General features: G+C 33.8%; 3 protein-coding genes across 4 annotated transcripts in view; 2 read left to right on the top strand and 1 right to left on the bottom strand.

Annotated features, from left to right (window-relative positions):
- The first annotated feature begins 165 nt into the window (after window positions 1-165).
- LOC126968063 (NEDD8-activating enzyme E1 regulatory subunit) lies at window positions 166-1,999 on the top strand. Its single transcript, XM_050812870.1, has one exon. The coding sequence runs from the start codon at window positions 357-359 to the stop codon at window positions 1,962-1,964; it is 1,608 nt and encodes a 535-aa protein (XP_050668827.1). The 5' UTR covers window positions 166-356; the 3' UTR covers window positions 1,965-1,999.
- On the bottom strand, window positions 1,990-4,640 carry LOC126968082 (uncharacterized). The gene is made up of 2 exons (XM_050812896.1): window positions 3,640-4,640; window positions 1,990-2,458 (listed from the first exon to the last, which is right to left on the bottom strand). The coding sequence occupies exons 1-2, from the start codon at window positions 4,357-4,359 to the stop codon at window positions 2,294-2,296; spliced, it is 885 nt and encodes a 294-aa protein (XP_050668853.1). The 5' UTR covers window positions 4,360-4,640; the 3' UTR covers window positions 1,990-2,293.
- Window positions 4,641-5,526: 886 nt separating this feature from the next.
- LOC126968059 (serine/threonine-protein kinase SIK2) overlaps window positions 5,527-18,110 on the top strand; it is a 93,426-nt gene continuing 80,842 nt past the window's right edge. The window contains exons 1-2 of one of the 2 annotated variants that reach the window (XM_050812861.1): window positions 5,542-5,627; window positions 5,721-6,146. In XM_050812861.1, the coding sequence (XP_050668818.1) occupies window positions 6,000-6,146 (147 nt within the window). In that variant the 5' untranslated portion in view covers window positions 5,542-5,627; window positions 5,721-5,999. Of the gene's footprint in view, window positions 6,147-18,110 lie in introns of both variants that reach the window. The other variant, XM_050812862.1, reaches the window with a different exon arrangement.

Genomic DNA, 18,110 nt, shown 5'->3' with positions numbered 1-18,110 from the left:
TAACAAATGATTTTTTACCAAAACAGAAAAAATCGAAAGTCGATTTTCAAGGATAAAATATCGATTAACTGAATCGATTTATTACGACATATCGATTTATTTGGTTCGAGGAATCGATTCTTCGATTAATCTATTTGAGATCGCCATCCCTAGTGGTTTAATTCTCTTTGACAGTGAATTTAACAATTCATGTGAAATCCGCTAATGCTATCTTTATTTTGCAAAACCCATAGTAAACAACTTGAAATTTGAATTACGTTATAACTCACATTATACTTTTGCAGCTCAGTAATTTGTGGTATACTAAGTACTATCATAATATAGCATCAATAAGTATTAAGTTTCTGGTGTAGGCTATGGCGTCTCCTTCACCAAAATCGCCTGAGCAAAGTGAGAAAACTAAACAATATGATCGCCAACTCCGACTTTGGGGTGATCATGGCCAATTAGCTCTTGAAAATGGACATATTTGTCTTATAAATGCTAATGCTCTTGGAACGGAGATATTGAAATCAATTGTTCTCCCTGGTGTGGGTGCTGTAACAATTGTTGATGATAATATTGTGACCGATGAAGACATTGGCAGTAACTTTTTCCTTGAACATTCTAGTAAAGGACTGAACAGAGCCGAAGAGACAATACGTTTATTATTAGAACTTAATGATGCAGTTCGGGGCCACACGGTACATGACCCTCCAGATCAAATTCTTCAAGAAAATCCGGACTTTTTTAAGACTTTTAGTGTGGTAATCGCAACGCATTTAAGTGAAAAAACAATAAAAGATTTATCTCAACACTTATGGGATATAAATATACCTTTTATATTATGTAAATCTGTGGGATTTTTGGGGTTATTTAGGATACAAGTAAAGGAACATCCTATTATAGAAACTCATCCTGAAAATGAACAAGTTGATTTGCGCTTAGACATTCCATTTCCAGCATTATCTGAATATTTAAATAACATTGATATTAATACACTGGATTTGAAAGACCATGGTCAGATACCATGGATTGTGATTATCTACAAAGCTATTGAAAAATGGCAATTGAGTAATCATAACAGATGGCCAATGAGCAGAAAAGAAAAGAATGATGTCAAAGATATAATACAAAGCTTTATAAGAAAAGATGAAAATGAAATTCCTATAAATGAAGAAAATTTTGAAGAAGCACTAAGAGCTGTAAATACAGCAATGGTCCCAACATTTCTGCCAGTAAAAATTCAAGAGCTTTTGTACAGTAATTCTGCAACACATCTGACAAAAGATAGCTGTCCTTTCTGGATTATGTGCTCAGCTTTAAGAACATTTATTGAAGCTGAAGGGAAAGGAAAACTACCTCTGAGAGGTGTTCTACCAGATATGACTACTACAACAGATCATTATGTTAAGCTGCAAAATATTTATAGAACACAGGCGGCATTAGAAGCCGAAATAGTATACAGAAAAGTACAGTCAATTGTATCACAATTACAATGTGATACAATTAGTGAAGCAGATGTTAAACTCTTTTGTAGACATTCACATGATTTGCATTTAATTAAAGGATCCAGCATTTGCTTAGAACACCAACTTGGAACTCCAACTGCTTCTTACATCGCAAGACATTTAGAAGAACCTGATGTAATGATGGTGCATTACATACTGCTGCGAGCAGCTGATATGTTTAGATCTGAACATTGTAGAGCACCAGGTGAATGGGAACCTGAGGGAGATATTTCAAAACTGAAAACATGTGTTTCAAAAATTCTGAGTGATGTATCAAGTTCTCCCTTCCCAAAAGATGATCACATTCATGAAATGTGCAGGTATGGCGGAGCTGAGATTCACAGTATATCAGCTTTCATTGGCGGATGTGTTGCACATGAAGCCATAAAAATTATAACAAAGCAATACAAACCAGTCAACAATACTTTTATTTATGATGGAGCATCAACAAACACGGCTACATTTACTTTTTAATGTTGTTATTAAGTAAATAAACAAATTTTGTTCAATTCTTTTATTTATACTGAACTAAAAACCATATAATACAAACTTTGGGTACATAATATTACATATATAAATTTATATTGCAACTTTGTGATAGAATCCATCGGGCATTATTTATTCTATAACATAATGTTATTTCAGAATTACATAATCATTCAACACATAATTACAAAAATAAAATAATTCACATGACTAAACAAACTATTTTTGGCTAAAACCCAGATGGCAGACAACAACATTAATGTTGTTACAAAAGTTTGTCATTAAGAACACAATATCCTAAAGGATTCTTATATCTTTCACCTGAGCCAAAGTTTCAATCTTAATGCATCAACTCCATTGAGATAATATCTAAACAATCGTTTATCCCTAACAAAACCCAAGTTTTCATATAGCTTCAATGCTGGTTTGTTTGTTATCTCAGTTTCCAAAACTACTTCATCTGCATTGTCATCTATCATCACCTGGAAAAAAAATTTTAGATTAAACAACTTACAAAAAAATTACATACAGTAACTAAATATATGTTATTAAACAACTTACAATAAAATTACATACAGTAACTAAATATATGTTATAATCTGGGGGTTTTTATATTAATATCAAGGAGTGATGTGATTAAAGGCTGTATCACATTACACAATTTCTCATGTGTATCACTCGAATGTACTTTAACACACACAATAACTAATAGTTCACTATGTAGTCACAATATAACTTGGGATAGCTGGTTGTGGTTGTATTATATTACTGCTATGTATGTTTGCAGCATATTTTACTATACAAATATATGAAGGGACATGTGCAACAATGTATGGCCAACAACTAATTAAGAACCTTGTGAAAATTTATTGCGATATAAATTATATAAAAAAAAGCACTTAGAAATATTTACTGTTGAACCACAATCTTACGATTGGTATAGTTTATGTTTTCTGTGTGCAAGAGATTATTTATACATGCTTCTCTCATATCTGAATTCTCCTGTTAAAACACATACATAATTACATTTTATTTATTAGTAACATCTTTATGATATCAGGAATGGGGAGGAAGAGCATGAATTGTTAATAATTGTTAATATACGTTTAATTAATAAAAAATATTTCAACAATAAGCATGAATATAGATTGATATCTATAATGTACGTACAAGTACTTGAGTATGAGTACTAGTGCTAAATAGGTAGGCATAGACTAACGACTTCTATTTGTGCCATAATTCACTGCCTTTTGCTACTCTATCAATCCTTTCTTATATATTATTATCCTTGATGGCATTAAAACTGTCCAGCAAGAAATAACCCAAACTAGCCTGAAATACCAGGACAAACTACCAACACATGTCAACGAGCTAGCCAAGTCTTTGAGCGGAAAGGGTGGCATCCAGTTCACCAGGCTTAAGAGACATGATATCACAAATCTTAGTAAAAGATATCAATAATAAATAAATAAATGGAGAGTTTGATGCAAAGTAATTTTACATCAATTTCGGGCTCTCGATGATGACTCTTTCAGTAGATATATGCAGCCAAAACAGTGGCTTATTGTTTGAAATAACAGATTGCCACGACACAGAAAACCAAAAAAAAATTATCCTTGATAGTGTAACTTTTATAATTTTTTGAATTTGAATAAACACCCACCTGTATTGCCTTCTGAACAAGCCTTGAACCAATTCCCTTTGTCCTATGTTTTTTGTCAACAGCTAACATTGCTATATATCCTCTTTTGACATTACGATGCATATCTAACTTACATACAATGGCACCTATGCATTTTTGTTCGTAAGTAGCCAAAAAGCAGAGTTTAGGCCAATTATGTATAAAATATCTATATGTATAAATTGAATACGGTTCTGATAAATCTTTTTGAATTAGTCTCATTATTTCAGGCATTTGAAGTTCTGACTCATAGGAAATTATTTCAAAATCTCCATGTTTATCTTCTATAACCCGATGACAGTTCCCAGTCTTTTCTTGGTGTTCCTTAGATCTACTATCATTATCATCTTTAGTATCTTTTAAATCGCTACAATGTACACTATTTACATGGAAACTTTCACTGGGAGCAGCTTCCTCAATCAAAAGATCTAAATCTGGCTGAGAGTTAATAATGTTACTTTTATTATGTTCACTTGTACCATTAGTAAGGTTATTATGACTAATATGAAGAACCTCTGTTATCGTTTCACTTAAATTTTCGTCATTTGCTAAACACTTGTCCTCAGTACTTCTTGAAGGATCTTTGGAAGTCTTATTTTTTGCACTTGCGCATTTCTGGATGTTGTGTACTTTGTCGTCAGCGACTTCGTTCATCTTATTAGAATATCTAGCTTTATAAAAATTCAAAGAAATTAAGCTCATATAAACAATACCAAAAGCCCTTATTTACGCAAATATTTTCTTGTCAAAATTGAGAAAGAGTATCACCGACATCTTGAACCTACAGTAAACCACAATGTAGGAAGTGACACCTGAAGTAAATTTGCAAATTTCAAAATGTAAGAAATTTTGATCTGTTAAATTAAACAATATATTTTAATTTGGTATGATTTTCCTTGAAAAAAAATACACTATTCATCGACTTTGGGCTTTACAAAATCACATTGCAAAAAAGGCGACCACCAAATGACAAGACGATTGGCATTTGGCGCCACAGAATATGTATACTATTTATTTATTAAAGATCGCTGTGAGCCACTGTAGCATTGCTACCTAACTAACAGTATAATTACATGATATATAATTTACTGTTAAAATCCATATCATAAAACATGCATTCAAAATCTAACGACGCAGTTCTAGTAATCTGTCCATACAGTGATACAGCGTGAACGTCAGATACCAGTTCATAAATAAATAAAATAAATTGTTATAATGTAACATACAGTTACCTACTAACGGAGTATGATATTATTTTTGTTAGGAGAAATAAACTTATATTTTTATTGAAATTAAAATCTTAATTTTAAAGCAGGCCTTAAATCTGTGTGGTCACGAATCTATGGACACATTCACTGTTATAGGATATTAGGAACTGCTTAGACGAGTGATTTCTTAAGCGATTAGATGTCGGTGTGTCGCTTAGGCCATGTATTCTAAGGGAACAGGGGGTCCTTAGATCTAACGTCTGTAACGTTTACTTCCAAGGTACATTTTTCAAAACCGTATATTTATGAGGTTTCATGGTCTAAGACAGTCTCTTGATACACTTTGGCCGAAGACTTAACTTCTTTTTCACAAAAATAAAACTTTTTGATAACGAAACGTCGGGGTAAATAAAAAATGAGTTTTTCAAATTCAGTTTATGTTGTTTCAATATTTATATGGGTGGAGATGTTTTCTTAGAATAATAATTAAATTCCACGCCCCCCATTTAAATATGTTGCCCATAATAGAAATATGTTGACACGAAAGTAAAACGCGTTAGGCAACATTATTCCATAATGGCTCCATAGTACTGTACTCTTTGGCCTTGCATTTGGCTATGTTAAGCTAATGGCAATTGTCAATTTGTCAGTATCCGGTTGATTGCCGGAGAGGCGGCGGCGTGTCATATGATCGCTATGAATATACTGTACGCGCGCCGCCTCTACACGCATGATTCTGTAAAATCGGTAAATTTATTTCTAGTGAGTAGCGATTGTTATAAATTATGTGAGATGTGAAGTGCATTGAAATATTCGTACATATATTAATTTATAAAAAATATCGGATTTTTGTAGGTAATCGGTGTCTATAGTGATGAAGAATTTTTGATACAGTTTTAATTTTATATTTACGTTAACTAAATTGCTTGAAGACATTTAAATCGAAGTTCAGTTCAGAAGGATGATTTTAATAATATGTTAGTTTATTTGTGAAATACAACAAAAACGAAAAAAATCTATGTCATCAAATCCTGTTTGCGAATTTCAAAAGATTTTGTTGTACATGCAACCTGTACATTACTGTTTTTTGCATTATTGAATATTGATGTGGCAGTAAGACATAAACAATTAGTGATGAGTACTACCAAATCGGCAATGGCGGATCGTGAAAGGCCTGCGAAAACCCCTATCAGGGTGGGCTTTTATGATATAGAAAGGACTATTGGCAAAGGAAATTTTGCCGTCGTAAAGCTGGCGCGACATCGAATAACGAAGACTGAGGTAAGACCTTCAAATAACGCTCCAGTGTTTTAATTAACTGCAGATTTGTTTCTGTCGTACAATACTTAACAAAATAATATAAGTACATAAATGAGAATTTACAGTTTTGAAAAGTCTCTCTGAAAGACTCGTCTTAACTGCAGAAATATCTTAAAATATTAGAGTAAAAATTGTAAAACTAAGCAAAAATATAACGGGTTGCACATTAACGTTTTGTATTTTTGATTGTTTTGGAATGGTTTGGAAATAATTTCGCACGAATTGCTTCATTTAACAGTATAAAAGTACTAGCATTTATGTAGTTAAATACAATATTCATTACGCTGTCGTACACAAAAATGATAATTTATTATGCATAAAAAAATTAACACTCGGAACTATTATAATTATTTTATATTAAAAAGTTAGTCTGTCAAAAATATTAACTTATAGGTATCCATAATTTTAACGCCTGTCTTGGGAATTTTCGATCAGGTCACGTGTCCTGACGCGAGTTTAACATTTTATACCCATCCCAAGAAAAGTGCTTAACGCCGCTAAAGAAGTTTACACTTCAAAAAAACTAAGAGTTAATATCAAGTAGGTAATCATCACGTTTATGCAAATGTGTATTTGCATTGTAAAAAGTTAAATTTTCGTTAAGCAATTTCACAGCTAAAACTTGGGTATATATATTTTTTGTATATTAAATATTATTTCAAACACGTAGGTAGGTATATCACGGCTAACGAGAGCGTGGGAAAATTTCCCCGATTTTCCATTCGCAACCTTACGTTCTGTTTCTAAGTGATTACAAAATCCTTATTTCGACAGACTCAAATCATGTAATCTTATCATAATCATACCATAGTATTTCCAGTTCAACCAAGTCTCTAGAAAATTATTGCAATTCCTCTTTTGCATTCCCAAGCTGTGCATGCCCAACGATAGATACATAAACAATTAACTAATAATATATCAATTCCGCTGTCCGAGCTTAAAGAGAAACATGAATCTGGTATCTGATGTCAATCATCCAAGTGATACAAGTATACCTAATGTCCAATATCAATGTTTACACATCTTTGAATGTCTGGGTTAATTATTGTAATTTAGAAGACATTGGACAGTGCAGATTGTGGATTGCTTGTAACAGAGATACTGCCACGCCACGCGCCCGGGGAGAACACGCCCCCCCTTTCATGTTGCCTCGCCTCCTCCCCCATTTGGAAATCAATGCCCTAATGTATGAGTATCTAACAGTAACACACACGCGTGTTTGCCATCAGCCATGCTATCCTTTAATGCCTTGTCCACACTCCACATCCAATGAACGAAAGTCAGCCAAAAGCCTCCCTTCTACTTCACTCACCTCACTACATAGACTCTTTCATTCGTATCGGTCTCCTAAATTTTTTTCAAGCTATGAAAATTAAGTAAAATTTGATCTGAGCGCTTTAAAAGTTGTAATATTGACGATGTATATATATGACGATTAATAATGTACATGCTGTGAATGGATTAGGTTATATAAAGCTCCCAAACTTGACAAACAAATAGAATACATATAGATTTTCACAAACATAATTAAATATGCCCGACGATTCAATAGCGTCGATGCTTTGAGCTCGAGAAGAGATAAGGGTTCCGCGCGGGTTGTAGTCGACGTTCCAGCGGAGTGCCTAGTTTATTCATACGAGTTCATTCTTTTTCCGTTCACTAATATGTATCTTTTGAAAACAAAGACATGGATAGAAAACAGTTAATTAAAAATGAAAAATTACTTCGGTAAATGAAAGTGGCGATTATAACTTATATTTCTGGTAAAATATCTTAATTAACGACGTACATACGTTATACTAATGGTAATATTATGTAAATCGTACGCTGTTGTATCTACATAACATAACATAATCCATCAACGATTTATATACATTCTTTCATAATAAATAATATTATGTTGGTACATACGTAATCAGTTAACACAAAAAAACGAAGTTTGCGCATCATAACCCAACGGTAAGACAAGGAAGTACGGGATTGTATACACTCGATAGATCCCAGCAAATGAACCAAGACAGAAACTGCCAGTCAAGAAACATTGCTATACCGAAGCAGTTAGATATACTCAAATAGGTACCTACAGTCTACACCGTATATTTTACGCGTTGTTTCACGTCCGCCGTTCCGACTGATACTAAGCCCCTTATTCATAATGGTCCGCTAACTTTAAACAGCCGCTTAGGAGTGTTTTTTCTCATTCTGACTTAGGTCAATAGAAGAAGACAGAGTGAGAATTAGCAATGCTTTAAGTTAGAAGACTATTATGAATAATAAAATATAATAATAATAATGGGGGTATCACTACTTACTTGCTGGTTGTACACAAGTCAGCATTCTATATAATATAGTAATGATGTACATATACAGGGTGTTATCGTTAAGTGTATTAAAGATTTGTATTTAAGGCAAATACTCGAAGTGGCGTCCTTGTTGTGCGATACAATGACCTTTCTACTTACCTCATACTAAATGTATGGGAGTGTTTAATATCAGAATTTGGGATACTTCTCATTTGATTTAAAAAGTTATTGATTTAATTTTGCTGATTAGGTTATATTCGAAGATTTCTATGGTATAATATATATAGCGGTATATATTATAGCTACGTCTGTGGCTCACTTGAAAGGTAATTTATGGTTGTAATAACTTAGGGACCGAACAAACACCGCGCCTCGAGACTCCTCGCGTGTGTAACTGCATTTTATTTATACGCCTTGCAATTAGTTGATTGGTTTTTAATGTGAGCCACAGTCACATGTATATAGGCCTCGGCGATCATGCGACAGAGAGGCAGATAACTATTTGTAAATATTTTATATATATCAGAGTATCTCTTTTCGGAATATTCACACAAGACTTGCTTCTAAATTTAGCGGTTGTAACTAGTTAAAATCGGTTTGCATTTATTCGGACTGTAAAAGTAATGGCAGTTGTTTTTTAACCATAATATTAATAGTGCATACTTGACAAAACTGTAAGCTCACTTCATGCTGCATTAATCAAATAATGCAAATAGTTATAACACACCGAAAAAAGTTCAAAACTTTCTGGTAAAGGTAGAACAAAAGGAAATAAAACGTTCTCGGTGTCCAAGCCTCGCATTCACATGTACACAGGTACTAACCCCCTTATTCATAATGGTCCACTAACTTTAAACAGCCGCTTAGGAGTGTTATTTCTCATTCTGACTTAGATCAATAGAAGAAGACAGAGTGAGAATTAGCAATGCTTTAAGTTAGAAGACTATTATGAATAAGGGGGTTAGGTATTATAATTTGTTTATCGATAGGTTAGCAACATTTTTTTTGACATTCTATCCTTCACTTCAGTTTTCTTTTACATTAAAAAAATTAACTTCTATTTAAAAGACATCTTAAAAATTTTTTAGTTTCAAAATGCTTCTACGATTTACCCGAATTTTTTAATTACAAGTGTGAGAATTAGTTACAATATAGTATAAGAATGTAAAAAATGTATAAGACTTATTTATTTTATGTAAAACGTTGCTGTGCCCTTGCAGGGCGTCACATATTGTCTACCCATTAATGTACCAACCATCCTACTGTAAAATGTGACTTGCAATAAAATATTTTGATTTGATTTGATTTGATTAAACGTATAAACAGACAAAAGGAAATTTATTGAAGTAGGCGTTACTTTGCGGAAATCCATAATTATACAAATGATTTAAGTTTTCTATAGTGTTAATTCCGCCAATATTTGTTTTTTAACAATTCGACACGTGTTTCGCCTCTACACGAGGCATCCCCAGGACGTGTTGTCTCGCCAAAATCTGGCACGAGACCATCTCGTCATCACCACTAAAGAAAACTTAAATCATTTGTAGACAAAATAAAACTAATTAGCATTAAATATTGATTGAAGTCTCTGAAAAAGAATGCTTAATACACAATTATATATAAAACACTCGCACCGTACAGAAACCGTTCTATAGATAGGTATATTATAATTAAGAAGATCATTTATTAGTAAGAAGTAGGTCGTTGGCCGAATACCGCATGGTGCGTACAATGACTCATTCAGCATTTAAACGTGTCTCTACCTAGCGTAGATTTTGATCGTGTCTTCAATTATTATTAGTACGGGTGATATAGACTGAACGTATAAAAGGCATAAAAGGCATTTATTTTCTCAAAATTGATACCTTTAGAATTCTTTTTGGTGTCATTTCTAATAACTCCGCTTACTACTACCGCTTCGGAAACAATTGGCGCTCTGAGAGAGAAGAAGCGGCGCAAGAAACTCTCCCAGCATTCTTTTTTTGCGCTCTTTTCAATAAAAATATATAATATTGTACAATCATTTCTATCGCTATAAATAATCACAATCTAGTCCCAGGCTGTCCGATCATTTAGATATTCAGCAGTGGAGTAATAGGATTTACGACAGAGCCATTTTTTATAAAACATTTTAATTTATTTATAGAAAATGCCTGAACAATAGCTGGGAATTTATTATACATACGTATGCGCGTATTATCTCTAAATATTGCAAATAAAAAACAGCCTCTTTGACAGTTGGTCATAAAGCCATAATGGTACATTGTTTACCAACGGGAGAAATTAAATGGGACGAAGTCTAGGGCATCTGTACACCCGAGTAGTCGCATCTGACTGTCGCCCGAGTAATTAGCTAATAATACTGTTTAATAAAAGTTATTAGATCTTCTACAAATAAAATGACAATATCAATTTTATAAATTGAATGCAGCCATTTGAAGTGTTTTTGTTTTTTTTTTTTTGGATTTTATGACGAAGACCTTTAAGTCAATTGCCTTATTAAAACGACGATTAAGTAAGGCTGACATAATATAGTTTGCATGTTATATGTACATTGTAGCTATCTAGTTTCTAAGTCCGCCAAAATATTTATTAAACCAACAGTAAAACAAATGTAGAAATTTGTTAGAAATTAATTTTCCTACAACTTTCTGGCCGCTAAACCACTTTAGTAATGGAATTTCATACAAATTTTCATCCTTGTTTTCGTACGTAATAAATAACGCACTCTCTGTCTGGAAGACGAAGGCATATTCCGAAAAGGTTTAGTTTAAAAGTCAAGTCAACTCAGTCCAATATCTCAAAATTATTATTGACGTGATTTAAGAGAAATAACACTGCGGAAGAAACTCTTCCAAAAGGCATTCTTAACTTAGAAATTAATGTTGGTTAAATTTTACACTAGTCTAAATGATTAAATATACAGAATATACTAATTATGGGGTCATATATACAATAAACTAACGCACATACCGAATGTGAGACTTAACATAATATTCATATAGTCATATATTAACATAGTTCTGAAAGTAATTGAGGAGTGTCCAAAATTCCATTCACGCGTTTATATAGGAATAAATCGGTCGCGTTCTGTATATTGTAAACAATATTTTAAATATTGGTTAATATCACTTATAGAATCATTGAAAAACAATGGCCACAAATGTGAGCCCTGTGGAACGCCCAAAGAGACTCCAAGTGAATCGAATGATACTCCTTTTGCAACCAATACCAGGTTAAGAAAGGCTCCAAAACGCCGTACATAGAGAGCTTACGAAGAAGAACCTGATGGTTGACTTTATCAAAAGCTTCGCTAAAGTCCGTGTAGATAGGTTCATAGTTGACAAGGAAACCAGACTAATAATGGCTGTAGATCTAGATTTAATAATACCATGTTGATTTGAAAGTATAATATTTTCTCGATAATCTTAGCATTTGCACTTAGAATTGAAATAAGCCGATAGTTTTGAATAGCATAAAATTATATCAATCACGACATTTTAATAATATTTAAAGATGACTCCGATAAAACAATGACAATCGATCTCATGACATGCTCCTTGTAACTCACATAATGTCTTATGTTTCATAAACGAACTTGTCATGAAAAAATCTGGTTATAATAATATTGCTAGTACGTACATTTGTGTATAAATTTACAAACTGGAAGGCGACGGAATGTTAAACAATAATACAAACTTCAACCAGTCCGTTTAAAAGTAGTTTTCTTACAAAGTAGTCTATTAGTTTCATGTTAGAATTCTTATCTTTTTCATTTACAAATGAATTACATGGTAATAAAGAATAGGTGGTATGATAAGATTGTGTTTACAAAGTCTTTATTTACCTTATATTATGTAACCTTACATTTTAGCTCCTATGACCCTTTCTGATCTAATAAAGAGGCACTTTATTATTTCTTATGTGATGAAAATATATCCCCGATTAAGTATTATTACTCAGCAAAGCAGAGCTGTTATAGATGCGGTCAAACGCAACTCTGAATATGACAATGGCTGGTCATATCGAGATAAAAAGGTTCTAGAAATGCTACCACGCTGGTATAAGCGCCAAAGAGTAAGATAAGATAAAAAAACGATTTTTTATCAAGGAGATGTGATAACAAAGGATTAGGATTTACTAGTTTTGTACTACGGTAGAAATACCTAGACTGATTACTAGACTGTAGTTGTAGATTGGTAGCACTTAACTCAAAAGTATCTGCGTAATATTTCGGAGAACAAAACCATTAATTTGAGCTCCACCTCAGGTCGGTCGTCACAGGGCGGCTGTTGTTCTGCCGCGTCCAGAAATACCACGGCGTCGACCTTGTCTTCGAATGCACGCTTCGTTGTGTTTTTGTTATTTAACTTTTTCCGTTCAAACCCATTAACGCCAAGGTGATGGTCAAAGTTTTCATCACACTGTACTTCTGAATTGATATTCTGATTGTGATATAGTTCTTGCCCAACAAAATGTTACGGGCGCTTAATATGTAAGTCTTTCTTGAGCTAGTTTTGTTTCATTGCAAAACAGAACAATAACATTATAATATTCCGTTACTATTATTATTATTAAGTAATTCATCAACTCTTAGTGATAATAAACTATAGTATAAGAATATCGGTGCTTCATACGTGTGCAAATTATCAAAGTAATCTGATGTCTTGAAGTGGATGAAAATCATGTTTAAAGATTCCATTACACACATGAGATACCGGCGAAGATTGATAAAAAAGTGTGTACCTACGTGTAACCTTATGGCGCCTCTTCACAATCGGCGATTACACGCGAGCACGATCGTGTGGAGGGTTTATTCGTTTCTAGTCGTCGATTATCGTCATAGTAATCGCGGCGATCGGTAACTTGTCGTAACTTGTCGGTTTTTCGGGCACTCATCAAAGGGAATTCGCGTGTAGTTGCGTGCGCGTGCCCATTCGATCGCCGTTCATTCATTCACTGGAGGACACTGGACAGTGAGCGAAGCCGTGCGTACTTCACCTCGTCGCGTCGCTGTTTTGTTTTCCTTTTATTTACATAGCGCGAGTACGATACAACGACTACTGGGTGATCAAATGAAGAAACATTTAAACTCATAGAACTACAACTTAAATGAATGGTAGCAGCAGCTATAAACTGCACGTCCACCATGAAGGAGTGCCGCTCAATAATTGATCACGGACGATCGTGTGGATGCTTGCACGATGATCAACGATTAACTTGCCGCTGCCAGGTGATCATAGAAGTAACGACTAACGATCATCGCTGATAGTGGAGAGGAGGCTTTACGCGCCATTGAAATAAAACTTACTAATAATTAATTTTAGGAACTTAATATAGATCATTTTATTTATTGGAACGAAGTTCCTTACGGCAGGCTTGGAGGGGATAGGGATTTTTCAGCGCGACCGAACTGAAAAATTTGTGATAGTAAAACCATAAGAAAAAATCCGTGGAAAAAAGTGCGTGGAATAATACCGTTAAATGAGACATGCGCAGGCGCGACAGTCGCATACACAAGCGAGTAGTGTATAATATCTAATTGAGCACGATTTTTTTTGCAATTTGTGTCGATCCTACATTAGCCTACATTAGATCCTACACGACACCACATAATTATCTTAAAATATATAATAATAGAGACATACTCACAAACCCCTAAGGTTTATGTGCGATATTATATCACATTATATTATATTGTCTATATTTACCCCCTCATTCATAATAGTCTGCTAACTTAAAGCATTGCTAATTCTCTCTCTGTCTTCTTCTATTGACCTAAGTCAGAATGAGAAAAAACACTCCTAAGCGGCTGTTTAAAGTTAGTGGACCATTATGAATAAGGGGGTTAGTCAATAATTATTCTTAAAAAGTTGAAAGGCAAGAAGAATAATTAATGTATATCATTAAATATATGTACATTAGTTTATGACTCATTACAATTTATTATATTTGGTTGGTGCTTATTTCTAATAAGATTTTTAATTAAATCCGCGTTACCAATTAAACACTCACGTATTCCTGGAGAGCTAGGAGCATTATTAGATCTGTTAGCTATTTTTTTTAAATCTTGGGTTTCATTATTGCAGTTTTAGTGAGGATCCTTCATTTTTTGAAAATATAATATAGCCTATGTCACCCGGGAATAGTGTAGCTTCCCAACAGTGAAAAAAATTCTCAAATGGGTAGTAGTAGTAGTAGTTCGGAGCCTATTCAATGCAAACAAACAATCAAATCTTCTCTTTTTTTTTTATTATTAGTATAGAAAAGAGTAAAATGTTCCTGATACACCGCCATTTCATTTAACAGATTATTATATTTTCTATTTATAATTAATAATTTATTTTTACAAAAGTAACTTAGTAGATAGTAGATTTTCAAAAAAAAATATTACTGAGAATTTGTAACAATTTCTCGAGAACAAGGAAATAGAATTGTAATGGTCGTAGAAATCTATAAAATATGCGTCCATTTCTAACCATCACTATGTCTTTACCATAATATAAACTGAAAAACAACCATCAAAGAAAATCTATTATATATAAGAGATTTCCACGTATATTTCTCATCACGATATCTCTGGAACCATAAGGCGTAGACTTGAAATTTGTTAGGAATATTCCTTTCGCCGAGTAGAGGTCAGCTAAGAACCGATTTTACAAAATTCCAGCCGCAAGAGTTTTTTTTTATTATGAACAGGACAACGTCTGTCGGGTCAGCCAGTCTTATAATATAAGATCAGTCATTTAACTTTAATGTTCGATGTCACAATCCATTGGAATTCAACAATCAAGCTGATGATTCTCGAACATTTGTCTAATATGTGCCACAGCATCGGAATTCTTAGTGTTAACCAATGAGAAAGTTATCTTCGACCATGCACGTGGTGCGTGATGTACGTACATATTAGTCTCGCGAATATTTTGCCAGGAAATCATTATGTTTAGCGCTCGCTCAGTTTACTCCGAGCGCTTTTAAAAATGCGCGCTTGACGCAAATACGTTTTCTATTTTGGATTTCTGCGTCAGAGGTTCATCTTATCTGTTCGGGACGACGGGACGTGGCAGTTGCTCGTACGACTTGCCTCAATGCCTCAAGCGACATGTTGTGGGTTCGACGCCCGCTAAAGTACTTGATAAAAATCTTCACAAGTTTTTGTTATGTCGTATGCGTTATTCGGGCGGTTTCCGGGTGGTAAGGTCAACATATAAATTATGACATACAATTATTTATATAATAAGAAATAAAACAATTATGTATTTATGGCCTATGCGCCATGTACATTTCGGCTTCAGATTGGGAATCGCTCAAAGATAAAATAAAACCTAGTTAACTTAGTGCTTGGTCCTAACTTGTTTTATAACTAATAATTTTGTCATAAACCTAGCATTAAAGGTTTATAATGGCCATTAATAATTATTGTTCTATATTAAAATAAGTAATAACATATATTATATTATTTTGTTACACTTTGCCCTGACTGATCCCGCCCCCCTCGACGACAATATCGACTGGAGCGGACTCTACTCGAACAAGAGTTACATTGCCGATCGTGACAGCTCCGTCCCATTCAATACCCACTAAATAAAGTGCTCTATGCGCTTAAGAAGTTTTCATTTAAATAAAAGAGGACACGCCGTGTTTTGAGCCGACAGTAACTAGTAAATTGAATCCAGGGCGGTGCATGTTCCTGGCAGCAGCTAGGTATTAAGTAGAGGGAGGCCTACGAGGGGCGGGCTGGGGAGGGGGGGGGGTGGACTACTACAATGGAGGGCACTACGCTACCCCCCACGTACTACGACGTAGACTCTTGTACTTCCACAGGCGCAGATTGCGATGATAAATCCTTTATGATGTCGTCATGCATAATGTGCATTGCTCAGCATTTTTATAACGGCTCGTGAGGTCCACTTGATGGGAGGTAATCGTAGTACAACCTTCATATAATATGTATTTCCGAGATATTTATTATAATTATTATGTTAATGAGCAAAGGTTATCAATGTCTGCGTAGAAATGTTATGAATGACCTTAAATAATTAATTATTATTGATTTGACATAAACAAGTTTTATTTATATTTATTTGTCATTTTTCCGCACAGTTACTGTGTTCATCTAACAGTTATTTTATTCAAATGTATTGTAATATATTAATGTACAGTGCGATTACGGTTTTATAAATAAAATTGAAACTGTTAAATATATTTGGAGTATATATTTTAAAGTTATTTATCACCCGTCAAACCCAGCCTAGTTACTATCCAATTAGATATATAAAATTAATTAAAGTTTAAGTATTAATACGCTTTATGTCAGCTTCGCTTGTATCTATATCACTACTGTATATTATTATAAAATATATTCCTCCATCGTGTCAGTGTGACTGTCCGCGATAAACTCTAAAACTAATGCATCGATTTTCATGCTGCTTTCACCAATCTGTCTGGTCAGCTAGTAATATCGGAATGTATGAACGTGATTGTTTTCCATTTCAATATTTGCTTAAAAAATGTTGTAGTACCTACATAATATTTATAACTTTGGCTTTTGATCCTTACCAGGACCAAACCCAACCAAACGTGTCTATCTTACAGATTCTTATATCGTACGCTTAGGGTTGCCAACTTTTTTTACAAGAAATAAAGTATATTCAGGTCTGTGAAGAATATTAGTCAGTATTTTAGAAAAATGAACAGTATTTTATTTATATATTGTTTTAATAACATATTTTTTTGAACTTCTCGCACAACTTACTAATTTAATCTTGTTTAAAAACTTCATACGCCTCACCACAATTATAACTTAAATTAAAATAAATGAGGTGATTCACGGTCCACGTAAAAAAAGGGTATATGTCCTGAGAATGAGAACGAGAATGCATACACTCGCATGTCTGTCACTGACAGTCACGAATATTTGACATTGACAGATTCGTTCAGAAACTCGATGTGATTTGTTTATGGCTACGCTCACTCTGTGCAGCAGTGAGCGCCCTCTGACTAAATAAAACAAAGTGTGAGCGAGTAAGTATAACACATAATGTGTTTGCATGTTGAAAACAGTATTTTGTATACATTATTTTTGTTCAACAGTAAAAAGTATAATTTAGTGAAAAACAGTATAATACTGTTGAAAACAGTGTAGTTGGCAACCCTATAGGCTCCATGAGATGAAATTGGAAAATTTAAAACGCTATTTTTAAACGATAATTTATATCAGTATAATTTCAAAGTGAAATATAAGCGTATCAGAAATGCGAACATAATACACCACAAGTTACAATCACAGTGCACTGCTTTTCAGGGTGGAAAGGGGTCTATATATCCATCTCGTTCGCACGCGTTCCGTCTTGCTTTCGCCGTCATATTGATCGTCGTCTAGACTTGTTGATCACAATGTATTTGACCCAGGGTTTGATGTACTCCGGGCAAAGCCTTCGAGTTCAAAAGTCCCCTCAGGTACCAGGGGCGTGCATACTATATAGGCAATTAGGCAGTGCCTACCTCATCATGAATTTAAATTGATATAGCACTAGTGTTATTTAGATAAAAAAATATATTTGATATAGCACTAGACGATAAAATTGAAACGGCGAGTTAACTCTGCCGCAATACATTTAAA

Source organism: Leptidea sinapis, chromosome 14 (assembly GCF_905404315.1).
Source record: "Leptidea sinapis chromosome 14, ilLepSina1.1, whole genome shotgun sequence".
Lineage (NCBI taxonomy): Eukaryota > Metazoa > Arthropoda > Insecta > Lepidoptera > Pieridae > Leptidea > Leptidea sinapis.
The sequence above is the reverse complement of the archived record's forward strand: the minus strand, read 5'-3'. Positions and strand labels throughout refer to the sequence as shown.

Coding starts and splice junctions, on each gene's coding strand:
- LOC126968063 (XM_050812870.1), top strand. CDS start 357: ATGGCGTCTCCTTCACCAAAATCGCCTGAGCAAAGTGAGAAAACTAAA.
- LOC126968082 (XM_050812896.1), bottom strand. CDS start 4,359: ATGAGCTTAATTTCTTTGAATTTTTATAAAGCTAGATATTCTAATAAG. Junction 2,459..3,639: donor TTGTTCAGAAGGCAATACAG/GTGGGTGTTTAT, acceptor TTTTTTTTCCAG/GTGATGATAGATGACAATGC.